Genomic DNA, 24,568 nt, shown 5'->3' on the forward strand with positions numbered 1-24,568 from the left:
CGGCTGCCCGCATCCTGCATTCTGCAGAGTGTGTGCTTCGTGATCCCGCTTACTGTGGCTGCCCGCTGAGAAGCGCCTTACAGTACCATTGATTGCGACGCCTAACCAGGCACCACCATTAAGATCACTCCCATATCTCCTTCTTTATATCCCCTCTCAGTCACTCATACTCACCGACCGCATCTTTCCCACCCTTTCGACTGACTTAGCACCCCTCATATCCCTTGATCTCTTTGGGCGCGACTGCCCCTCTTCACCCCTCGCTCCTCAGTCACCATGGCCGCCATTCTCAAGCTCCAGCGCAAATATCCTCAATTCCCGCAGAACGAAATCTTTCAGCTACAAGATGCGTTCCGCAAACTCGATGTGGACGACAAAGGCTACTTGGACGAGGCGACCGTCATCAAGGCGACCCAACAGTCCGAGCGAGAGTCTTACGACGTGGTCAGGCAGGCCCTGAAAGAGGTCGAACTGGACAGCTCAAGAAGAGTCGAACTGGAGGACTATGTCGACCTAATCGCCAAGGTGCGCCAGTCTTCTCCGGCTCAGAGACGCATATCCGTTGGGCCTCAACAGCGGCCAGCCAACGTTGGAGGCAATGGGCTGCCTGCGGCTCCAGGACATGCTTCAAAGCCCAGTCTCGGCGGTGGTGGGAGAATCCAAGTACAGGGGTCATCGGCCAATGTCACCCACACGATAAACGAAGAAGAGCGGACTGCCTTCACCACCCACATCAACGCCGTCCTTGCCGGTGATCCCGACATTGGACATTTGTTGCCGTTCCCCACCGATACCTTTGAGATGTTCGACCATTGCAAGGACGGTTTGGTTCTGTCAAAATTGATCAATGATAGTGTGCCGGATACCATTGATGAGCGTGTATTGAACAAGCCAGGCAAGAAAATCAAGACTCTCAACGCATTCCACATGACAGAGAACAACAATATCGTGATCGAATCTGCCAAGGGTATCGGCTGTTCCGTGGTCAATGTTGGCGCCGGCGACATCATTGAGGTCCGAGAACACTTGATCCTAGGTCTGATCTGGCAAATCATCAGACGAGGTCTATTGGGCAAGATCGACATCAAGCTGCACCCAGAGCTCTACCGGCTGCTGGAAGACGACGAAACCCTCGACCAATTCCTACGTCTGCCACCCGAGCAGATCTTACTGCGCTGGTTCAACTACCACCTCAAGAATGCCGGCTGGGGGAGGAGAGTGAACAATTTCTCCGGCGACGTCAAAGACGGCGAGAACTACACCGTGCTCCTCAACCAACTGAAACCGGATATCTGCTCCCGTGCTCCGCTACAGACACGAGACCTCCATCAGCGGGCCGAAGAGGTCCTGCAAAATGCAGAGAGAATCGACTGCCGAAAGTTCCTAACTCCAACTGCACTTGTAGCAGGAAACCCCAAACTCAACCTGGCCTTCGTCGCCAACCTATTCAACACACACCCAGGTCTCGACCCGCTCGAGGAAGGCGAGAAACCCGAGATCGAAGACTTCGATGCCGAAGGCGAGCGCGAAGCCCGTGTATTCACCCTTTGGCTGAACAGTCTGGACGTCCAGCCACCTGTGAATTCATTCTTTGACGACCTGCGCGATGGCACGGTTCTCTTGCAGGCGTACGACAAGGTCATTCCTGGGAGTGTTAATTTCCGGCATGTGAACAAACCTCCCGCACACGGTGGGGAAATGTCCCGCTTCAAGGCGGTCGAGAACACGAATTACGCTGTAGAACTGGGTAAGCAGAACCGCTTTTCCCTCGTCGGTATCCAAGGCGCAGATATAACCGATGGTCAACGGACACTTACGCTCGGCCTTGTATGGCAACTCATGCGCCGGGACATTGTCAGCACGCTCTCTGGACTCGCTCAGCGCATGGGAAAACGCGAACTGTCGGATTCAGACATGATCAAGTGGGCGAACGACCAGTCTCGCAAAGGCGGCAAATCATCTTCAGTTAGATCGTTCAAGGATCCTGCGATCACCAGCGGTATTTTCCTCCTAGACGTCTTGAACGGCATGAAGGCCAATTATGTCGACTATGAACTTGTGACGCCAGGGAAGACGGTCGACGATGCGTACGCAAACGCGAAGCTGAGTATCAGCATTGCCAGAAAGCTTGGTACGTATAGATATTCTGCAACGAGAAGGTACGGTCTCGCGAGAGGAGCCGTATGCTGACCCGACGTGAACAGGCTCCACGATCTATCTCCTTCCAGATGACATCGTACAGGGACGGGCGAGATTGGTTACCACGTTTGTCGGTAAGTTGACATCCTCAACTCTGCTGTGCTTTGCACCAGTACAGTTGGCGGCTAACCAAAGATTCAGGCGCTCTGATGAGAACGGCGGAGAAGATGGGCGCTTAAGAAGGATGCTTCCTGATGCGCCACGAAGCACCCTTCGGACTCCAGTATGGGAGAAATGCCGCTTACGATCCTGCCTCTTGTGTCGGAGGTATATTCTTGAAGACCAGAGTAAGAGAGCCATCTGGTGAAGCGAGGCATGAGCATGCCGACGTGAAAGTTCTGGGCCCGACAGGATGATCTGGCCGTTTTGGACGATATCTTTACTTTACGAATGAGAGAAGTTCGATTTGAATCTCGTGAAGAGCACGATGCAGTCTGCGCGTGTGATTGTCATGTAGATTTATTCATTTCGCCGGCTTGGCCATGTGTTGCGCCACAGCCGACGGCGAGTGATTGTTCTATTTCTTCTCCAGGCATGCAAAAACAGCCTCTCGAGGATTCTGGTGGCTTAGCTGATTACAGCCTTGCCTGCTCTTTTCTACTCCAGCCGACGTCGTTAGCACTGGGTTGCTTTGACACACTGCGTTTCCCTCTCCAGATATATGCTGTGCCCCACTCACGACACTTCTCGTCATGGTCATGCATTTGATTTTTACACTTACTTCCCACCCCTCAGATGCTCCTCAAACCATTGCACCGCCTGCAGGAAGGCGTTCTCCTTGGCATAGGTCGCGACGCGATTCTTCAAATCCCCGCGGACGGCGAATCCGTGCTCCACGCCGGAATAGAGATTGATCTGATACGGCAGGCCCAGCTCTTTCAGGATGACCTCGGTTTCGTGGCGCTTCTCGGCCGGGAAGATCTGGTCGGTCTCGGCGGCGGAGATGGCGAGCGGGCCCTTGATGTCCTTGAGCTCGGCGGCCTCGACGAAGGACGGGTGGGCCGTGTAGCCGGCGTCGATTTTGCCGCTGTCCGGGCGGAGGTGGCGGACGACGTATTTGCCGCCGAAGCAGTAGCCTACCGCGCCGAGTTTCTAGATGGAGGCGGAAGTATTAGCATGTGCATGACTCTTCCATCTGCTGCGAACATGGACGTTTCCCCGTGGCTAATGTTGCCGTGTCTTCTGTTCTTACCTTGACGTTGTATTTCGTCCGCATCTCAATCAAGCAGGCGTCGATGATAGGGTCCACCACGGGGGGCAAGTGAGCCTTCTTGTCCGGATGGTATTCTCCGTTCAACCACTTCATGATGTCAAAGTCACCGGGACGGTTCAGGGGGATGGGATCCTTGTCGAACAGATCGGGCATCATGACGAAGTAGCCGTTGGCGGCGAACTGGTCGGCGATGAGTTGGGCGTTGTTGAAGCGGTGGCCGATGACATCGGTGATGCTGTCGTTGGGATGAGCGTGTCAGTAGTAGTGGCTTGGATTTGAGGATAGGCCGCGTAGCCAGGCAGCAAAGCAGGCAAGATGAAGGAGATAGCCGTGGTACGTACATGAGGATGCCATATTCCGTGTTCTTGTCTTCCGGATACTTGGTGTAGATCTCAAAGTCGCCGAGCTGGGAGAACTCGCCTGTGGCTTCTCCTTCGTGCTTGACGCCCTTGTAGCAGCAAGCGCCGGGTGGGTGAGAAGTCATTTTTGCTCACGGGTGACTTGTACGCTTGTGTGAGAAAATCAATGAAAAGAAGACGTGCTGGCGGGGTAGACTGCGGAACAGGGCCTGCAGGAGGTAGTTTATATAGCGGCGTTCGTGTAGCCGTTTCGAGCACGCAACAGGTACAACCTGGGACGGTGGGACGGGATGGGCTAGGCCTAATGAGAATGGGATGGCATGGTCCCCTACCTTACACCAGTAGGCCATATTTCAGATGCAGTGTGTCGAGTCAGCTACTGGCTGCTAGAAGCATTCAAGAAGGAGGGGCATCAAAATCGTTGGTCGATCTCGGTAGTGGTTTCGTTCTCGGTTTAGTGGAGGAGGTATGCTCCAAGTTGAAACCGGCAGCGAGATATCCACCCGGTCAGCGCCCGGAATGGACGTACCTCGTACAGCGACATGGGAGTTGCTCCTCGAGGGTTCCGAAGAGGCATCGGATACGTAGCACCATGGTACAGAATTCTTCACTGCTGGATTGCGTTGGTGCCCCGCTGGCTGTAATCGGAGATAAGCTCGTGGTGAGGGCCCGATGATGTAATCTGATGCAAACTAGCGGGGTTACCTACTGTGTAGGGTTCTGGCTAGCCAAGTCGGGCAGCTCGCTGCCTGAGGCAGTACACGCAGGTATCTGCTTGCACCCGAATCCACTGTGATGGCGTGTTGTTGGTAAGCAATTGCGCTTCAACTGGGCTCGGAGGATATGTCTGAAGGCGCTGCCGTAGGTTTCCTTCGCCGACAGCCATGTCACACTTGGTGCAGTGCATTCCGGGCGCACTCCTCATTCCATACTTGCTGCGGAGCCTCTTGTTCTCTCTGATTAAGAAGACTCCGCAGTGACAGCGCAAGGGAAGCGCTGAAGAACATGAAAGATCCGCAGATGCTTTGACCTTCAATGTACCGAGGGCCGGATGAGTAGCGAGAGAGAGAGAGAGAGAGTTGGGCCAAAGACGAATATTCACCCCATGCCTCGACGGCCATCCCATCCGTGGTTGTTGACCCCCAACGAAAATGTCGGTGATTGTGGGGGACACCAGCAGTACGCAAGATCACGGAGTATCGTGAAGCCACCGCCGTGCAGCTCGCGGACAGACTATATCCAATACCAGCAACGCAGCTCAGGCCCGCTATCAACTCGTCTGTTCCAGCGATATCATCCTGCCCCAAGATCCTCAGGTAAACAGATTAGCAGAACGGCTTATAGGTCGATGCCGAGAGTTTGACTGGGAAGCATTTGAAGTACTCCTCTGCGTCGCGCCGATCAAGTCCGAAGCCGCACACGCAACTCTCGAGCTCAGAGAGAGCAGACTCCAGCTCTTGCTCAGGGGCGCATTTTACTAAACGGAGATGAATTTCCTTGACAAACAGGTGTCAATTCCATGGTGCGCAGCCGTGAAACAAGTTCCTTGATCGATATGTCCAGAGTATTCGCCTCGCGCAGCGGAAAGAGATTTCTGGCGTTGAGCCCCTTGACCAGATTACCGAATACCATGGCGTCGCAGTTTTTGTTCCACGGACATTGCTGCTGTTCACTCATGTAGCGGTTGAGGAGGTTTCTCAGGTTGTCCATCATAGCTTCGATATACGCAGCTCGGCGCCGTTCGATATCACCTGTATGTTGACCATGTGAGCAATGCTGCAGGACAAAGAAGAAAGGACTCACTTGCGATCCATTGTGGTAACGGAAGACCATTGTCGTCGAACTTCGGGGCGGATTCGAAGATGGCTTCCTTTGTGGACTCCTGGAATGCCGTCTTTTTCTTGAAAACCCAGCAAAGGAACATCCAGTCCGTGAGATGCGGAGGGGAATCCTGCCGATGGGGCCAGAGGTCGTCAAATCACATATCGGTGTACACTTCCGCGCATTCATGCATCTGATACTTGTCGATTAAGATTGCGGTTTTGACGAGCAGTCTCTTTCAGATTGTGCGTAGTACAATCCGAGCTCGCCCGTGTATGATAGCAAGCAGGAGGTGCATCGCCTCGGGGTTATCGTCAGGTAACGTGACTCGTGTCAGTCGCCCAGAACTGAGCTGGACTCCCTCCTGGAAACCACCGTAGAGCATGGTACGAAAGACAGGCGATGCCAGCGCAAGGTGTCTCGAGGAGAGTCGGTATTCAACTTCCTTGACAGGCTGCGATACCTGGAGGTTTGAGGCGTCTGATTGAGTAGGTTATCGACCAACTCCAAGCTCTTTCTGCTTGTCATCTTGAGATACCCAGTCCACCTTGGCCGGGGCGATTGTCGGATGTGCGGTTCTATCCTGCTGACTGAGAACTAGGAGAACATCTCCCGAAGGATCGAATGTTGTGTTGGTTGACCAACCCATCTTTCATAGCAAATGCCAGCTGTTGCAGGTTGGCGAAGGAGCAAGACGGTCGGCAAGAGCGGCGCGACTCGAATTCCACCTGGCGATGATTGGCTGAGTTTACGCGTCAGGTCTACGCGGGCGCGCGGCACGTCGTAACACATGGGATCAGCGTAATGAATCATGGCCCCAGCTAGGTACGGAGTACCACCGAGCTACAATTGCATCACATTCTGAAATCATTGGTGTCTCAATCGCCCGGGATAGTATGTACCGGCAGAGAACGAACTATCCGAAGAGCCGTACGCCGCGCTAATGCCTCTCATATTGAGTTCCCGTAATGCTCAACGCATGTTTCAAGGAGACCATCCCTTCATGGTACGGTTCCCACGCGACGCCGAAACAGGTCTCATCGACGAGACAAGCCACTGATATAGTGAAGAAGGCGCATAATCCATCCAAGCCATCTTGGTTCAAGCCAGATAGTTGTAGGTTGGCTTTCCGGGATCCGATCCTCTCTCTAGATACTCCTTCTCTATCAACCCTTCGATCTTCTTCTTGATCATGTTGACGTCAGGCTGAAACCGCGATGAGATTTGGTCGAGGGTCTCTGTCATTAGCTGAGAATGCGACAACGTCTTGCGTGACTTCATGATGCGGACGATTGCCGCCTCGATGACAATACCTCGTTCTTCGTCTGTCCGCTTCTGGGTCGCGCGACGCTCATCCTGGTTCTCGACGCGGTTGCCGCCCCCACCAGCCACCACGCTGACTTTGATCTTGAGGAACTGGCTGCTGAAGTCTTCGTTGAAGTAGAATTTGTCGGTCGGCTTGACATCCTTGGTAACAGGTTCCTTACGGAGGACTCTCCACTTAGCCACCAAAGATAACGACTGGAGATTTCTGATAAGCTCAGGCTTCGGAATATTCGTTTCCGCGGCAATCTGCTCAAAGGTGAGGGATTCCCCAGCAGGGACATCATTGAAGAGCGTGAGGATCACCATCGCGTAAGTAGAGACATTCAACTCGTACCGTCGTGTCTTCCCGCCCGTGGTGAAAGTAGCTCTCATATCTGCGTCGCCAAGGCCGGGCATCCAGGTCAACTTCCGCCCAGTGTGCTTTTCAAGGTAAAATTTCTGAAACCGTTGCCGTACGCGTTCCACCGAGGCCGGGAACTTGCATTCGGCTCGAGACTCCTCGTCGTCAGGCTTGCTCAGCGATTCGAATGGCCAGATTGTCGTAGTCAAGACTCTGCAGTCGAGGTCGACACGTTTCGGATCAGGGTCACCGAGTTGTTGCACGTACTCCCTGTACTTCAAGTTGAGATCGTCTGAGGTCTCTGTATCTCTGATCAGACCTTCAAGCTTCTGGGTGAACTGGTTGCCGATCTTCATCTTCATCTTCGAGAGCATCTGTCGTTCCATCTCCCGACTCACTGACTTCTTCATCAATAGCCGCTTCGCCATGTGTCTTTTGTAGTATATTTCGAAAGTGTCCTTGTTGGCCAGATACTGAAGCAGTAAGATGCCGTTATCCAGGATAGCATCGACTTCAGCCTCGCTCTTATCCTTTCCGCCACGTTTGAGATATTCGTCAAGGAACAACGACAGGTGCTCAGGGCTTCTGTCGTTGATGTTGATAAAGTCCTGGAAGGAATTCTCCAAGGCCTTTTCCAGCACTGAGTCTCTCTCAAAAGCCTCGATCCAAAGCTTGTCGAACTTGGCCTTCAGCGCCAGAATCTGCTCGACCCACGAAATTGCTGCCTGAGTCTGTTGACTCAAAGCCTTCTCTTGCTGAATGCCCTTGCCGTCGGCGCCGGCTTTCTGGAGGGCCTTTGGTCCGGGTGCATCGCCCATGACGTTGGCAGATTTATTGATATCAGTTCCCAGCTCAATCACTCGCCTCTTGATCACGTCTCTCAGCGCACCTTTCCGTGGGTCAACTCTTGATATCAGCTCGTAGACGTTGGCTAGGTCTTGGATCTTGTCGTTATCTAGCATGTTCTGCACGCCAGTCCCCTCCATATTGATCACATCTTTGATATTTGCCGAGATAAGCTCTTTTTCTACCACAGATTTAATCTTCTGTTCTGTGATTTTGGAGATTGTCTGCTGGCAGCGCTCTTGTTCTTCTGATATCCGCTTCCTCGCCTTGGTGCAGAAGGTGGTAGCATCAGCCTCGACAAGTAGTGTCCGACCCTCTTTGTTGTAGAACTCTCTACTCGTCTGGAGGAACTTGGGTTCGAAAGAGATGAGATAGAGCTTGCTAGACTCGTCCTCGGTGAATGACTCGTAGAGGCCCTCTAGCATGTAGCAGCAGCCGCGGACGAGGGGTCGGTCTATTGTCTCGTTATTCCTTTCCATCTTGATCATATCGAGTAAGACCATCTCCAAGAGGGAGAGCACATTGACAGTTGGATCCGTGTCTAGGGGGGTGTTCAGCACCTCTTTCTGGAACAGTGCCATTGACGTCGCGAAGATAGGTGGGCGTTTCTTTTCTTGCTCCATGATGCGATCCTTTTGTGGCAATAAGCATCGTATCAGCGCATTTAAGGTGTAGAGGGAAGCATACCATGTACATGAGGACATCGGTGATCATCCCTGTGCAGAGCTGATGGTCGTTGAAAGCATCTCTCAGCGTTTTGATGAACCTTTCACCGGCGACTCTGTTTTCTTGAGAAGGGACGCTGTCGTTCGGGTCCAGCGCGCTGGCCAGGAGAGCTGGGGTTATGAAGGAGTAGATCCTAACTCGCACCGTGCCTCGCAGCCATGTCTCTATCAATTGTACTACTTTGTCGTATAACAAATCCTGCTTTTTCTTCAAGACCAGCTTGTAGGCGTTCCGGAACAGCTCTTCGAACGAGAGTTTTGAGGCATTCTTCGCAAAGATCTCTTGAAAAGCGACAGACAACGTGCCCCAGATGGCGTCGAAGTCAACGTCGTCTTTCGTCAGACCCTGTCGCCGAAACATGTTAGCACTGCGGGACAGAGGTGTGCTTGGGTGCAGGAAAATGGTGCAAGACATTGTGTAGGTCGCAAGCAGGGCGCAACACTGGAGTGAAGCAGGAGAGCAGCGCCTGTCCGCCTTTCACTCATTCTGCCGCACCGCATACACGAAGACTGGTCAGAGATATCGCAGCGGCAAAACGTACCCGTCTAGGTGCCCGAATCTTTGCACCCCCTTTCTTCGCCAACATGATAGCCAAGGCAACTCGGCCGCACTTAAAACACGCTCAAAACCACGTGGCCACGAGAGTGTGCGCAGACTCAATAGAGGAGAGTATACGGACTAGGAGGGGTTCTTTTGGAGAAGTGCGCGGACGAGTGAGTACTGTGGGCAATGGCGGCAGCGGCGTGGTGGCCCGGGTTGTCTACAAGCGACAGGTTGCAACCAGAGAGGCGACGGTCTTCAAATTCACTCCTTCACCAGCTCGACTGGAAGCTGCAAACTCGAATCATGCATCTCTGCAGCAGTCGGCCCCAAGCAGTGGCGTGCAAATCGTCGGGCATTCGGAAGAACTTCGGCTGGTAAAGTCCGCATAGACGTTCATACAAAGTTGTGAAAGTTCTAAAGTCACTCACCCGTTTCTTTAAGTTGTTACATCTCAGTCACTCTGAAACTCCAAAAGCCGCTTGACAATGCGATCAATATCACGTCCAGCGTCGAAGATCACTGGTGGGCTTTGGGCTTCTCAGTCGCGATCTACCTTTTCATCAGTAACACCAAGAGCCCCCTCGGCTCTGCGACAGACCGTCCCCCCCAGATCCTCGTTTGCCCCCTTCAAAAGATACTCTTCAGCACTTGCTGTGCCAGGAGCAGAACCCAGCGCGCCAAAAGAGAAAAGAGATGAGCAACCTTCTTACGAGTTGAGCTTCACCTGCAAGCCCTGTCTATACAGGTCCACCCACCGCGTCACAAAGCATGGCTATCACCACGGAACTGTCCTCATCACTTGTCCGTCCTGCAAAAACCGCCACGTAATATCAGACCATCTCAGAGTCTTTATGGATCAGAAATCCACTCTCGAAGACATCCTACGGAGGCAGGCTGCGAAGGGCCAAGATTTCACAAAACTGTTGAAGAAAGGAAGCCTGGGGATACGGCCTGGTAATTTGGTGGGCAATGAAGGCGAAGAGGACCTCGAGTTCTGGGAGGATGGCTCCGAAACCGTGCACACGCCGATCGAGCAGAAAAGAACAAGCCAACCAGTTCCCAAGCAGGGCTCGGTTGGTACGGAGTGAGAGTCAATTTTCCAACATAATCAAAATACGACAATACACGCTGGCCTCAGAGGAAGAAGATACCCCTCTGCCCAGGGTATCTCAGTGCTTTCGGCTGGCTGTTACGTCAAGAAGCTTCACCATGCAGACCGCACGAGTTTCTCAAATGCCGACTTCACGGCGATTCATACGAGGCTTGTCCAGCCCTCCATTATTGGTGCCGGACCAAGACCACACCCGCCTTCGCCTTACGGTCATGGCTGTGTTCTGCTCAGCTCTTCTTCCACGCGTCGATTCACAGTTCGCACCGTACCTGCTCTGGAGGTGGGTTGCCGCCGTACGGCTTTCGCAATGCCTCTCTCGGCGTCGATCCTCTCACTCGTTCATATGGGAAATGCGGTGGGTGTATGTGACAATAAATGGATAACGAGGGGTGTGTACAAGAATTCGCAGTATCACGAGTTTGGATGGCAATATACCAAGAGCCCATTTGTATCAACAGATCAGATGAAGCAATTTATCCATTCGTTGTGGCTTCTACTCTTCCCCGACTTCCGCTTCCTTCGACACGGACGCAAGTTCCACGAACAGTCAATGCCGTCTGCACCCGGGACGACAACAAGGACCCTGAACGCCATTGTATGAAATGCATGCAGTCTAATTAGTCGTCTAGCCCCCTCTATCTCTCTACTCTAATGCCCATTCAGAACGCTCTCCTTGATTAGATACACTCTGGCCTCCCATGGCGTCAGGTACTTGCCGACCTCCTCGTCCTCCCTCAAATTACTCACGAGCAACTCCGTCTTCACGTTCTCCAGGCCTCGCGGATAATGCAACGGCTGCTCCTCGTCGGAGAAACTCAGGAACACCAGCAGCTGCTCGCCGTGCCGGTCGGGATGACTCTTGGTGAAGGTGAAGACGTCCTGGTCGTGGAAGTCCCACACGGAGAAGTCCTGCCCGAAGACCATCAGCTCGGCATACTCTTTGCGTAACTTGATCATCTTCTGGTAGAAGTTGAGCACGGAGTCCGGGTCCTGCTGCTGCGCCGCGACATTGACAGCCTCGTAGTCGTCGTGGACTCGGATCCACGGCTTCCCCGTCGTGAATCCCGCGTTAGCGGACCCATCCCATTGAATCGGCAGGCGGGCGTTATCTCTCCCGACGAGCTGCAGGCCTTTCATGGCCTTCTTCAACCACAGCGGGTCTCCTTGGTGACGGGTCGCGACGTCGTTGTAGGCATTCAGCGAGTCCACGTCCCGTAGCTCCTCGATGCCCCAGTGCTCAGGGTGGTTGTACATGCCGATTTCTTGTCCTTGGTAGATGAAGAGCGTGCCCGTGAGAGTACACATCAGCGTCGCGAGCATCTTGGCCGCTTTCTCCCTCCATTCAGGCTTGTCCGTCGCGAACCTCGTCAAACTCCTTCCTTGGTCGTGATTCTCCAGGAACACAGTTGTCCAGGCGTCCGTCCCGCGGATCAAGTCCTGGACTTTGCGAATGGCGTCCTTGAACTGTGGCAGGGTATGTCGCACGGTGTGGTGTTTTTTGCCTCCACCGTTCGTGGCGGTTCCCAGCATGACAACGTCGAAATCAAAGACGCAGCTCAACTCTCTCGCCTCGGCGGACACGTATTGCAACACCTCTGCCGCTTCCGTGCCAGGGAGTTCTCCGACCATGAGCACATCGCCGTACTTGTCGAGTACCTCCTGCCGCTGCTCCCTCAGCCACTCGTGCATTCGCGGCCCGTTTGTGAAGTGCTCGAATGCCGGCTGGAACTCCTCGCCATGCAGTCTCGTCACCGCGTCCGGAAACGTCACGTCCTTCGAGTACAGATTACACGTGTCGACGCGGAAGCCGTCGATGCCCCTGTCGAGCCAGAACTCGATCGCCGACTTGTAGATCCCCCTGCGGACCTCTTCAACCTCCCAGTTGAGGTCGGGCTGCTCCTTGACGAACAAATGCAGATAGTACTGGTCTCGTTCCTTGCAATACTCCCAGGCGCTGCCGCCGAATATGCTGCGCCAGTTGTTGGGCGGCTGGCGTTTGCCGTCCACTATTTTGGGATCCCGCCAGACGTACCAGTCGGCGTACGGGTTGGCCTTGTCTTTCCGCGACTCTTGGAACCAGGCGTGCTGGTCGCTGGTGTGGTTGATGACCAAGTCGAGGATCAGTTTCATATCGAGGTCGTGGCACGATTTGATCAGGCCGTCCATGTCCGCGAGCGTGCCGTACGGCGGGTAGACGTCCTCGTAGTTTGAGATGTCGTAGCCCATATCCTTCTGCGGCGAGTCATACATTGGGGACAACCATATCGTCTCCACGCCGAGGTCTTTCAGATAAGGTAATGTGCTGATTATGCCGGGGATGTCGCCAATCCCGTCGCCGTTGCTGTCCTTGTACGAGGCGGGCCATATTTGGTAGCAGGTGCTGGCTTTCCACCAGTTGGGTTTTGACGCGGACATGGTATAACACGATCAAAGGATGTAGACTTTTAAATCAGTGTTTCCAACTCTAAGTTGAGAGCAGGATTCGAGGCAACAGAAAGGGCAGGGTGGAAGGGAAAGACAAGTGACAGGCAAGTCACACCAGTCAGAGAGACCGAAAGAACCTGACGGATGATAAGTGATACTATGCCTTCCGGTCACGACCTCGCTATACTATATACCTTGGGACTCAAGGTGCGTAGGGATTGTCAGCAGCGGACCGCCTTCCAGATGAAGTGCGTACACGACTGTGCCCAAGTGAGTGGCACGGCAGTAGGTCATTTAGATATCGACGATTTACTCGGCGAAACTCCAGGAACATTGGAGGTACTTTGGGGCTGACCAGCAAACAGGTCGCTTGGAATGCAAGTATCAACACCCGCGACTCCATAGTGACCCAACCGCAATCTGGGCAAGTCACCAAGGTGGTATCGGGGCAGGCGATGTGAAGTGAACTTGGGAAGAATTTCTGAGGAGGCGAAGGTTGTCCATGAGCTGTGCGGGGAGTGATGGGCAGGTTTGACCGAGAATTTCCCCGGCATGGGCTACGAGGGAAGGATATCCAGTCTCGCCGTTCTAGCAAGATGCTCCAAGAACATACTTTTCGTTCCGCGGACTAGAGACGCGAATGTAGCTAAAATGGAGGCTTCCCCCAGCTCTTGACCGAGGATGCTATCTTGGGCGTCTGCTCGTCTAATCTATCCATCGACAAGGTACTGGATCTTCCGTCTGGGAACCTTGCGCATCATCTCTTTATTTGTCTTGTAGCGCATAAAGACACAACAGAATGGGAACAAGACCGTGTTGATCGCACACCAAGCAAACAGGACGCCAAAGTTCAGTCCAATCCGACTATATGTGTCGAAGAGGATGGTGCGGCTGGCGTTGACGATGTGATACAGCGGCCAGGCGTAGCCGAACTGAAAAAATCCTGGAGCCAGTGGGATGGCATAGAATGATGTTGACACGTTGGATATGACCCAGAAGATCAACCAACTAAACGGGACGTCAGTGAATGCTAGAATGTTGCGGTAGCGACAGGGAAACTTACAATGCAGTCCACGGCTGGCCAATGACCATGGTAACGTTCTCGCTTGCCAAGCCAAGCGCATACATGCCGACCCAGTTCAGCATCCAATACACCACAAATGTACCCTGACCATAGGCATCCGGGTTCTTCGCCATCGTGACATCGTTGTGCGGATAATGGTTCGAGAAGGGGATGAGAAATGCCAGCGACACAAGCGAGTAGGCTAGCGACATGAGGAAATATGCTGCCGTGGTCATGAAGAGGCGCACGAGGACCAGTTCCCAGAAATGCAACGGCGGGTGGCCCTTTGGTATGATAAACTGGGTGTATACCGGCAAGAAGAAGGAGAAGGAGAAGAAGGCGATGATGATCAGGTAGATCAGGCCTATCGTCACAGCTGGAGTGGCTTGCTGGGGCTGGAACGGTCGGAGGTCGATCAAGGAGAAACCGATTGCTGGGTTCAAAGCCTGCGGTGCGCGTGAATACGTCGCAGCGTCGAGGGAGCTGTTGGAAAGAACATTTCGGATCCACTGCTCTCCGAACCTGGCTGGCAGGTCGATCGCGAACTCGAACAACTGCGGGTCGATGTAATTGCCATATGTTGTCTCATCTCTTGCTGAGTTGACAATTATTTGTCCTGCGCCCAGGGGCTCGTAACTCGCATTGCCGGTTGCAACCGCTTCCTGTAGAAGAGCTGTTGCGTTGGCACTGACGATGATTGCCGCCCAAATGTGCTCGTCATACACGGCTTGCCGTACAGCAAGAGGATCGCCGCCGTACTTCCCCGGAGATTCGATTCTGTAGCCCAACGCATAGCCAGGAAGTGCCGCCTGCTCTCGTGCAACCTGTTCAACCACGGGTCCGACAAGAGGTTCGATTCCCGCATAGGATCCTGTGCCATCGAAATTGACAACGGCAACTGTCAAAGCCTCCAAGTTCTGTGGGACATGAAATAAGACGGCCCAGTAGAGCGAAAGCACGCAGAGGATGTAGCAGAAGAGGATTGCAACCGTCAGGGACCATTTCTTTGCAGCTTGCTTCCACACATTCCTTAATGATGGGTGGAACAAGCCGACAGGTAAAGGAACCTCGTCCCCAGAATTTCGCTCTTCATCACGGTTGCTTCCGCCGGGTGTTTGGTTATCCTGCTTCTCGTGCTCGTCTCCAGGGATATCTTCTTTGCCTGTATGATCCCCTGGGTGGTCGCCTTCGGACTTGAGCGTATTCTCAGAGCTTCCACGGCTCATTTCGACGACGCCTTGAAGCTTGCGGAACCCAGGTGCAGGTCAGTAGAGAGGAGCGACGGTCGACAGATTAGCAACATGGGCAACTAGATGATAGGATATCGCAGCCTCACCGTATTTCAGCGACTGGTAAAGCTCTCCTGACGTAGAGATAAACTCGCTTCAACCCGCTGGGCGTCATTCAATTACCGTCACTGGCAATGATTCACCGCAATGTCCGGTCCGCCGCTCGTACATATTGTGGAAATCGGGCATGGTTAATCGTATGGAAGCCCGCAAAAGTCGTGACGTGAGTTATGTGCTCCGTTGCGCTGTGGACGGCGCAAAGCACCATCGGGGTCCGACATGATGTCACCTCACATGGTAGTCAGCCGTGTCAATAGAGAGGACGCGCTCGCTTCAGCATCCAGACGCTGAACCCCTCAGGCGTGTTGACGGGTATTTCATCATAGTTTGTGAGCAGGATGCCGGTGCTGGTGCTGGTGCTGGTTCCTGGAAGAACAAGCCTTATCAAGGCGGTTCAGCTCGGAGCTGGTCGAGCTTGGCGTCAAAAGCGTTGGAAACAGGCATTTCGAGATCGAAATCTCGACACGAGGACATTCCATTTCCATCTCTGGACCTGAGCGTGGCCCTGAGGCTCGCTGTGTGTATTCATCCTACTCCCCCTGGCACTTCCGCATCGCCGATCTGAACATGCGTCTCGTTGACTCGAAGATGACACTGGGATTGTTCTTACAACTACAGAGATTTCCCTCCTCACCATTTGCTGGCGAAATGCGACTTGTGCGACATCCCAACAGATGATGAGGAAACTAACGGAGTCATCAACCATGTCCCAAATGGGAAGGTCGAGAGCTACAGGCACCTGCTCGCTTCCGCCGATGATACCACCTCTCCTCCACTAGGCTGGATTTTCCTACTGGTTCGGACAGCAATAAGGTCCGTCCATCGTCACAGAGACAATCGACTCTCTCCCATCCTCGGCCGGACGGTACTCCTCGGACGACCAACCGGGTGCGGTTCGACCTCGACGACCGTGCTGGCAGTCCTCAACCCGAAGAATGGACGGACGACGATAATTACCTTGGCTTCCTAAGTCAGCGTGCTCCATTACTCACAGACATAACACCACCTTCTTCGTCGCCTTTTCTCTCAGAATCCTTTCAGACCGAGGACTATTTACCCGATGCCAGGCCCAAGAGCGGGATGCGAAGTGCTTTCATAAATATGGCCAACTCCATCATTGGTGCTGGGGTTATTGGTCAACCATACGCATTTCGGCAAGCTGGAACGACAATGGGAATAATACTGTTGATTGCGCTGACCGGCACCGGTGCACCCGGGAGCCACAGTGCTCTCTTCGGACTTACACTCGAGGGGAAGAAAAATACCGATGCTGCCAAAGGCAGCTCCGCACCAAAACCTAGTGGCGGCGAGGAGCCTGCCACCGATGGTGGTAAACAACCAGAAGCCGGCGACACCAGCTCGTGAGCAACAGCCGGAAATGGAGGCCTGAGTGATCAACTGCACAAGGCTGAGGCCGATCCCAGCCAAAAGGGCGGACAGAAGACGGATCCTGTACCATTGTCGGCAGATGGAGAAACTAAACCGGGCGCTGGTGCTACCGGCTTTTAAAACGACTCAGAACATGAGCTGTAACGACGACAGAGGATTGTGGCTGGGCTTACCAAGTTGGGGGAAGTCCTTGTAAGATATCTTCGGCCTGTCAGGAGTACACCGAATGGAGGCAAGTACATAGGTGATGGGTCATGGTTAAGAACCTTGGTGTTCACCTCGTCGACTTGGGACAAGAACAAGACGACGGATCCCTACCATTCACTTCATGTTGATATGGAATTAAACCCGTTTGTAACATGTGAGCCATCAGACTGCCAACACAAACGGCCACGCCGACTCTACTCTCCAGCGGCCACGTCAAATGGTGCCTATCCCCGGGACGCCATGGGATTCTTGAGCTGCACTATTACCACCGTCCAACGACCGAACCTTTCCCTCTCCTTCCACCCTCTGCAGCTTTCCCCCACAAAATTCAGAGCCCAGCTTTTCGACCCTCGTTCCTCTGCTTCTAGCTGTGTCTTGGTTTGCTCAACCATGTGACAAGACCAAAAAGTCCTTTGTTTCGTGTGCATCCCGATGGCCAGCCGCATAGGTTCGGCCGGCCAGCCTTCACTTTTTCGAGATCGAATTGACAGAATCTGTTTTTTCGGCTATGGTCCGTATCCGTACCAGGGCCGGTACTGAACCCTCTGCATGACTGTGCGGTACGTTAGCATGCCGATGAGGGTCGTGGTGAACGTCGTACCTCCAACTTTGATTTTCACGACCTGAAAGTTCTGCCAAATGGTGACTACGCCTATCGCCGTCGCAAGTACTCCGAAAACAATGGTCCATATCAATTCAGCCGCCATCCTGTTGGTTTGGTGCCAATCTGTGGTCCTTTCTGAGATGTACGATAGAGCACGGTGAGCTCTGTGTCCGGAGGCCTCTTGTCTTTCTGAGGATGAATTCGACATTGAAGCGAGACATAAAGCTGGATCTATATACCGACATTCTCAAGGCCCCGGCGCCATTTCCCCTGGCGCATCGGTTGTGAAGATGAAGATTGCCAAGACAGCGACACTGACTTTACCCCGGCGCAAAACCAACTTGCCAGCAGCAGTGACGGCTGCTCAAATTGGGTCGTTGCCCTGGCGCAAAAGACGCTCCACTTCTCCTCATCACTTTACCCCAGGTACAAGGCACAGATTAAGCCCCGGTAGTCTGAAGAGGCCCAACCGGTCGTGGTGATGGCGCAGTAACAGCCCACGCTAACTCAGCCGGCGGCCCTGTATCTTGGTTGCGCCGGGGCTCGTCACAGCCAATCAAGGGCGTTGAGCAGCGCGCCGGGGCTACCTTCTGGATTCGTTGTCCTTATCGTGGCGCAGAAGGACACACAGGTTCTTTGCGCCAGGGCAGAAAGACACTGCGCCTTCTGCGACAGGGCAGAGAATCAGATAGCTGCTGCCTCCCTGTTGCGGCCACAAGTGCACCTCAAGCTCAATCCTCATAAAATGACGATTTCCCATGGCGAACGGCCCTGGCGCTGCGCCGGGGCCTATCATACCGCACCATCTGATCTTGTGAAGTAGTCACTTCGCTCTCTAGAGTGAGGGATCAACCTCGGAACGCAGCAGCACCACCTTCAGCCGAACGCTCGACACCACGAAGCACAAGTCCTCTTGCATCCCGGCCCCAGTGTGAACGGCAGTCCGGTGAATTTCGCTTGATAGACGCGGGTTTATCGTCATTACCCACCGCCAGTCGCTCGAACTGAGGGCAGCTCACTCGCCCTCAGGTACCACACACAAGCATCTATCCGCGCAAATGTGCTCGCGGTCGACCACTCCAGACAAAAAGACAATATGCGAACGCACAAATGTACCGTTTGTGGAAAGACGTTGTCAAGGTCGACAAAGCTATCGGAACATCTTCGATCTCATACTGGAGAGAAGCCCTTCCAGTGCCCAGTCCCCACCTGTGCAAGACTGTTCACCAGATCATATGACCTAACCAAACACAAAGAGCTGCACAGTGGGTCATACAAGTACAAATGCACATTTGAAGAGAATGGCGTACGATGGGGCTGCGGTAAAGGATTTCACAAAAGAGGAGACTTGAACAGGCATCTTAAACGGGGTAATGCAGCACAATGTTGGCAGCCTCTAGAGAACCCGCAGGACGGGCCTGAGGCGGCAGTCATTTTGTCTAGCATGAAGGACGATCATGCAAAAATCACAGCTTCAAGAACTCACGAAAATCAGTCCGACGCAGAACTGTTGACTCGATTGCGAAACCTGGAAGGATTGCTCCGTAGTATGGGTGGTTTTGGGGGCGAGGATCGGGCGACACCGCCTCCGCCATTGTCGGCTCCTTCCATTGACGGTCCAGGAGCCGGCACAGAACTTGAAAGTCGATTACGTAGGATGGAAGGCATTCTCGGCCTGCTTGCCTCGTCGGACAACAGCAAAACGCATTCCTCTAACACGCCACCTCGACTTTCCGATGAAGACGAAAGGGTTGACAAAGGAGTTATATCTTCGAACGATTACCGAAGAAGCGATCATTATCTCGGCCCGGGGCTGCTCGGGATCCTACCGATCTCTCCAATTCTCAACGAGCAGAACGTGGCACTGGCTACAGCTCAAAACTCAGAAAATCCTGCGCAACCCGAGGACGGTAGCGAGAACCGGCCTTGGAGTAATTTAGCCATCGATACCGCCGACGTGGCGAGTACGATTAGAAGCAGGAACGGCTTGGCCGCAGACACTTGGTCACAGCAGGTCTATCCCCCTGAAGGGTTACATTTACCTTACGGACGAGTTACCGGACCAAACGACGAGGCTGTGTCAGCGAGGGATCCGAGTCGCGGTGATTTTGAACTGGCCGACAAGCATTTCTTGCAGGTCCGCGGCACTGATGTCGATCGCACCGAGCCAAGCCGGACCCTCGTAACCGGGGATAGTGAGGGTCAAGGTCATCCTTCTTTGTGGAAACGGCCGCCACGTATTCTCCTGGCTGAAGATGATCCAACGTGTTGGGGGATCTATTCGAAGTGGCTCGAAAGCTCCGAATGCATCTTTGACATTGTGACGGACGGTCTTGGGGCGATTAATAAGATACAGGAAGGGATCAAGTACGATGTCATTCTGATGGACATCATCATGCCCAACTTGGATGGCGTTAACGCTTCGCATATTATCCGCCAAGTTGACAGGACGCCAATTATCGCCATGACCTCAAGTACCCGAACAGACGATTTCGCCCTGTACTTCAGCAGCGGTATAAACGATGTCTTGGTAAAGCCGTTTACCTCCAGAGCGTTGTTCGGAACGTTGGCAAGGCACCTCACTTACTTTGACGTGACACGGCAACCCGAAAGACGCGCCAGTGACGTCAACGGCGATCAAGCGATCGTTGAAAGCAGTATTCCTCGTTCCGAGTCGGCATTCCTTCATACAGCTGGCGGAGTTGACCACGGAAGCACCGCAGCCGCAACAGCCGCACTGACCCCTCCACTTTCACTTGGGAGTATTCGCCAAAGATATGCATCAACTATAGATGCTCCAGCAGCTCCTCCGGAATCAGAAAGTGGCAAGCTCAAACGGTCAGAATGGAACCGAACAGATTTGCAGTGTCGCAACCGTAATTATTCAGCAAAAAGTAGATCAGATCTAAGAAAACACTCTGCACGACATGCACGCGAGCACAAATGCCCCGTTCCGTCCTGCTCTCAGCGGGTGAGGGGTTTTGCTACAGCCAACGACCTTAACCGACACATACGAGTCGTGCATAACGTCAACACTCGAAACTCCAAGGTATACAAAATGCTTTGGCGTTGACTGTACGGCGCCAGACAAGGAATGGTGTCGACTAGACAATTTCAAGCAACACATCAAGAAGATGCATGGTGGTGAGAATCTGGAACTTCTGTTGCGATTGTGAGTCCGCATTACGCCCACCGTATATAAGTGGGATTGACTAAAGTGATATCCTAGGTCGAAAGACTGGTATCAGGCGAAAGTTGGATACCATGTTAGTTAATCTGCCAGCATTCACAGGCATCATGACGGCATATTCCAATGAAACAAATCAGCAAGTACTATAGAGTGGTGGCGAGGCATACCGCCTTTGAAGCCCAACATCGGAGGTCTAATCTCTACCATGAGTGGCCGTACCTCTACTACAGACGACCTCTGGGCTCGAGCAAAGGCCAGCAAGGTCGGCGGCGGCGAGAAGTATATCTAGGAGATCCAGAAAGACCAAGACCGAACTCTTCGACGCTATATCCAACAAGTCGGATCGAGTCTGTTCCCTCCAAGAATGGATGGTTGGCTCCGACATGACGGTGGGGATTCGTAGCGCTTCCACCGACACTAACAGAAAAATGCCCCTGCACCTCGTACCTTGTCCGTGGTCTTTGGAAGACTCTGAGGTCGATGCCGTGCAGTGACCGATACAACCATCTGAAAATGTTCTGCGTTCGACGCCACCTGCGAACGCGAAATTGGTGATGTGGACCGATTTCGCCGAAATCGTCGGGCATTGTCCAATGGGCAAACATACCGGTCATCAGACATGTTGCACTTGGTGATCAATCTCGTATTTGCCCTGACCCTAACTTCAGCCTTGTCCCTGTTTGACGGGTACCAAGGTCTGGACGACCTGCACCTCCTTGCTTTGCGCGGTAGCTTTTCCGTGGCTCGAGGAAGCCAACTGCATTCAGCAGATAGATGTGAATTTATTACGAGAGTCTGAACCCTCCTCAGATTAGAATGGATGACGGATTGTTCAGTCTCTTGTAGAGTCTGAAGACCGGGCAAGCCTGTAAAGCACTCCAATATATCTATTTAAAAAGAGCCATCGATCCCTCCAGCTGCAGATAAATCCAAGGCGAATGACCTCGATTGGAATTCTCTTGATCAACTTCAACCGCAACAAGGAGACTTATTGGCGATTCCTTGCGAGGTGACCGGTGCAGTAAAAAAGCCATGCCCAGGCACACCAGGGTCTCAAACATCGCTAACGAAAAGAATGATGCACACCAAGTCTGAAATTGCGGGGGTTAGTCAGAGAACCGCGTCCCCAAATCTGCACACTGAACTCCGCAGATCCACGAATAAATTCGGGGGCTATGCACGGGGCAGGCTGATCTCATTCTAGCAGTGCCTGCCGTGCTCTGTCCCCCAGCTCGCCCAGGCGCTCCAGACGCCTGAGGCCCAAGATATTAATAATTAAGACAGTCGCCAACCTTGGACCTTAGACCTGGATTCGGCCTTTGCTCTTGCCCTCGATGACCGCTCCGCTTGATCGAATCTCGTGCACGGCTCAACCCATCTTCCTGCAGTCTAGAGAACTCAGTAAAACCACGCAAACCAAACGTCAATCAAGATCTCATTTCCGCAATGATGGAGCAGAGCTCAAGCCGTCCGTACCGTCGACAAAAGCGTAAGTTGGCATGCAGGTATTGCAATACTCGCCACATACGATGCAAGACCCCGGAGGACGCCGACCCGAATGACAAGGCCGCTGGCCGAACCCGCCAGCGTCGATGTCAAGCTTGCTTAGATGCCAACGAGGAGTGCGAGCTCGAAAAGCCCACTCATGCAAAGTAGGGATATTTCTTGCCCCGCCGCCATGGTCAAACAATGCGCCAAGTGCTAAACACTCGGTATTTCAGGAGTTCTTCCAGATCGCTCAAAGCACGTCAGGTGGAGGCCCGCAAAACAAACCCACAACAGTCTTCCGCGATTCCGGAACTGTCGCCCACACCACCAACAGATCAGCAAACTGACATCAGTCCGCAGAACGATGCTTCCAGGCTGCAAACAGTAGGAGTGGACTCTGCTTACGCGCCCCCGCCCAGCAGGAACTCGGCTCAGGAAGGCTCAGAGATGCTTCTGGTCCGGCTGACGGATATACGAGACAACGATGAAGTGGGACCCCGGACTAACATGACTAACAAGGTCGTTTATTTCGGGGACGAGTCCATTTGGTTTTATAGCCTTCGAAAGGCTCGGAACAGCAAGTCCAGATATTCTGCAAGTCCACAGTCCAGCGCACAATCGGTGGACAGTAACATCCACTATAAAGTGCCTCAGACACTAGATGATCAGCCTCTAGATGTCCCAGAGGACGATCTCGGCCTAAAGCAAGAAGAGATTCATTTACTCCAGCAAAAAGGGGCGTTTTCTCTGCCACCTCCGGACATCCAGAGGGAACTACTTGACGCATACTTTTTATGGCTTCATCCTTTACAGCCGATCATCGACAAACAACAATTTCTTTGCGTTTTTGACTCCGGTCAGGCGCCCATGATTCTCCTCCAAGCACTGTTGTTTGCAGGCACAACCTGCTGTGACGAGAATGTCATCTTGAAATATTGGCCGAGTCGTCGGTCTGCTCAGGCTGCTCTATACAAGCGGACCAAGGCCCTTTATGACGCCGATCAGGAACAGAATCGTGTCACTATTGTTCAAGTTCTTTTCTTGATGTGTTTCTGGTGGGGCAGTCCCACGGACAACAAAGACTTCAGTCACTGGCTGGCGGCATCTATACATCTGGCGCAAGTAATGGGCATGCATCGATCGTATGAGCACATCCACGTTATGATGAATTTGAAACTAATATTCAACAGAACAAAACACTCGCAACTGTCCATCAAAGATCGGAAACTCTGGAAACGAATCTGGTGGACCTTATATGTAGGCACAAGCCAAGTGCCGCAACTTCGTTCATGACACCTGACTCGTTGACTTACACAGGTTCGGGATCATTTCGACGCTGCATCAGTTGGCCGTCCTATGATGATAAACGACGACGACTGTGATATCGAACCGCTGCGCGAGACTGATTTCGAACACGGAGAAGACGGGAAGCCGCCACTGGGAGCTGGTCACTGCATTGAAATGACGAAATTAGCAGCTCTGAGTATGCGTTCAACTCTCGTTGGCAAAAGCGAATTGGGCTGATCTCAAAAGTTGGTCGAGCAGTCCGAGCCCTCCGCACCGGGCAAAAGAATAAAGCCCCGAGCGACTCTTGGAAAACGATTGACAACGATCTTTCGGGGTGGGAAAAGCAGCTACCAGAGCAGTTCCGGTATCACGAGGAAGAGCGCCGTCCACAACTGAAGTTGTTTGCATCCATGCTCACGTTGGGCCTGCAGTATGTGGAATCCGCCGCATGATATGAAACCGCCTCTCACTAACGAATGTACCAGTTTTTGCAGGATCGTGCTGCACCGAAAAATCTTCTTGGACTCGAACCCCAAGGCCGATTCCGTCTCCATGGCCCCGGCATCTGCGACCGCTGTGACGCGAGTCGTCGAGGAGCTAGTCACCGAAGGTCTACTACCGCGTGCACAGGTCCATTTGTATGTTGAAGACGCTCTGTGCAGTACTTGTGTGCATCTCTTCGCACCCGCTGACATTTGACGTTCTAGAATAGCAGTTATTTTCGCATCTTTTACAATCCATGTTATTTCTATTGACCAGAGTGTAGGGGCACGAAGGCGAGTGTTGCAACACAAAGCCGAGCTCTGTCTCTTAGGGCTGGGCGAATTTCGTGACTATTGGCCTTTTGTGGATTGGATGTACCGTCTGTTCAGTAACCTATTGCACAGGCTGGGGCTTCAAGGCGGCTCATCTGAGGCATCCGACAACAAGGAGCTGTGGACCAACCAACCTCGGCCGGAAAATATGATTCTGCAAGATGACCTGATGGACAGCAACCGAGAGGTTGCTCGCGACAATCAGACGACCATGTCTGTACCAATATTCGACCAGAATGCAAACTCGACGGCCGATGTACAGCCAGAA

At 53.1% G+C, this 24,568-nt stretch overlaps 10 protein-coding genes across 10 annotated transcripts; 5 read left to right on the forward strand and 5 right to left on the reverse strand.

The window, feature by feature from the left end:
- Nucleotides 1-276: 276 nt before the first annotated feature.
- Nucleotides 277-2,378, forward strand: A1O7_09179 (fimbrin; the record flags this gene model as incomplete). Its single annotated transcript, XM_007763168.1, has 3 exons — nucleotides 277-2,131; nucleotides 2,205-2,273; nucleotides 2,341-2,378. 3 exons carry the CDS (start codon nucleotides 277-279, stop codon nucleotides 2,376-2,378), a joined length of 1,962 nt encoding a protein of 653 aa, XP_007761358.1.
- Nucleotides 2,379-2,916: 538 nt separating this feature from the next.
- Nucleotides 2,917-3,896, reverse strand: A1O7_09180 (esterase/lipase; the record flags this gene model as incomplete). Its single annotated transcript, XM_007763169.1, has 3 exons — nucleotides 2,917-3,291; nucleotides 3,392-3,647; nucleotides 3,754-3,896. 3 exons carry the CDS (start codon nucleotides 3,894-3,896, stop codon nucleotides 2,917-2,919), a joined length of 774 nt encoding a protein of 257 aa, XP_007761359.1.
- Nucleotides 3,897-5,232: 1,336 nt separating this feature from the next.
- On the reverse strand, nucleotides 5,233-5,695 carry A1O7_09181 (uncharacterized protein; the record flags this gene model as incomplete). The annotated part of the gene is made up of 2 exons (XM_007763170.1): nucleotides 5,233-5,522; nucleotides 5,575-5,695. 2 exons carry the CDS (start codon nucleotides 5,693-5,695, stop codon nucleotides 5,233-5,235), a joined length of 411 nt encoding a protein of 136 aa, XP_007761360.1.
- Nucleotides 5,696-6,693: 998 nt separating this feature from the next.
- Nucleotides 6,694-9,190, reverse strand: A1O7_09182 (Cullin 3; the record flags this gene model as incomplete). The annotated part of the gene is made up of 2 exons (XM_007763171.1): nucleotides 6,694-8,736; nucleotides 8,792-9,190. 2 exons carry the CDS (start codon nucleotides 9,188-9,190, stop codon nucleotides 6,694-6,696), a joined length of 2,442 nt encoding a protein of 813 aa, XP_007761361.1.
- A 1,034-nt stretch (nucleotides 9,191-10,224) lies between these two features.
- Nucleotides 10,225-10,461, forward strand: A1O7_09183 (uncharacterized protein; the record flags this gene model as incomplete). The annotated part of the gene is made up of 1 exon (XM_007763172.1): nucleotides 10,225-10,461. One exon carries the CDS (start codon nucleotides 10,225-10,227, stop codon nucleotides 10,459-10,461), a length of 237 nt encoding a protein of 78 aa, XP_007761362.1.
- A 671-nt stretch (nucleotides 10,462-11,132) lies between these two features.
- Nucleotides 11,133-12,899, reverse strand: A1O7_09184 (glucan 1,6-alpha-glucosidase; the record flags this gene model as incomplete). The annotated part of the gene is made up of 1 exon (XM_007763173.1): nucleotides 11,133-12,899. The coding sequence occupies one exon, from the start codon at nucleotides 12,897-12,899 to the stop codon at nucleotides 11,133-11,135; it is 1,767 nt and encodes a 588-aa protein (XP_007761363.1).
- Nucleotides 12,900-13,618: 719 nt separating this feature from the next.
- A1O7_09185 (uncharacterized protein) lies at nucleotides 13,619-15,197 on the reverse strand (the record flags this gene model as incomplete). The annotated part of the gene is made up of 2 exons (XM_007763174.1): nucleotides 13,619-13,916; nucleotides 13,972-15,197. The coding sequence occupies 2 exons, from the start codon at nucleotides 15,195-15,197 to the stop codon at nucleotides 13,619-13,621; spliced, it is 1,524 nt and encodes a 507-aa protein (XP_007761364.1).
- A 1,224-nt stretch (nucleotides 15,198-16,421) lies between these two features.
- On the forward strand, nucleotides 16,422-16,685 carry A1O7_09186 (uncharacterized protein; the record flags this gene model as incomplete). Its single annotated transcript, XM_007763175.1, has 1 exon — nucleotides 16,422-16,685. The coding sequence occupies one exon, from the start codon at nucleotides 16,422-16,424 to the stop codon at nucleotides 16,683-16,685; it is 264 nt and encodes an 87-aa protein (XP_007761365.1).
- Nucleotides 16,686-18,964: 2,279 nt separating this feature from the next.
- A1O7_09187 (uncharacterized protein) lies at nucleotides 18,965-20,429 on the forward strand (the record flags this gene model as incomplete). The annotated part of the gene is made up of 2 exons (XM_007763176.1): nucleotides 18,965-20,358; nucleotides 20,387-20,429. The coding sequence occupies 2 exons, from the start codon at nucleotides 18,965-18,967 to the stop codon at nucleotides 20,427-20,429; spliced, it is 1,437 nt and encodes a 478-aa protein (XP_007761366.1).
- Nucleotides 20,430-22,399: 1,970 nt separating this feature from the next.
- On the forward strand, nucleotides 22,400-23,722 carry A1O7_09188 (uncharacterized protein; the record flags this gene model as incomplete). Its single annotated transcript, XM_007763177.1, has 3 exons — nucleotides 22,400-23,340; nucleotides 23,389-23,455; nucleotides 23,516-23,722. 3 exons carry the CDS (start codon nucleotides 22,400-22,402, stop codon nucleotides 23,720-23,722), a joined length of 1,215 nt encoding a protein of 404 aa, XP_007761367.1.
- Between the last annotated feature and the right edge of the window lie 846 nt (nucleotides 23,723-24,568).

The sequence above is a fragment of the Cladophialophora yegresii genome (genome assembly GCF_000585515.1).
Source record: "Cladophialophora yegresii CBS 114405 chromosome Unknown aczIN-supercont1.7, whole genome shotgun sequence".
Classification (NCBI taxonomy): domain Eukaryota; kingdom Fungi; phylum Ascomycota; class Eurotiomycetes; order Chaetothyriales; family Herpotrichiellaceae; genus Cladophialophora; species Cladophialophora yegresii.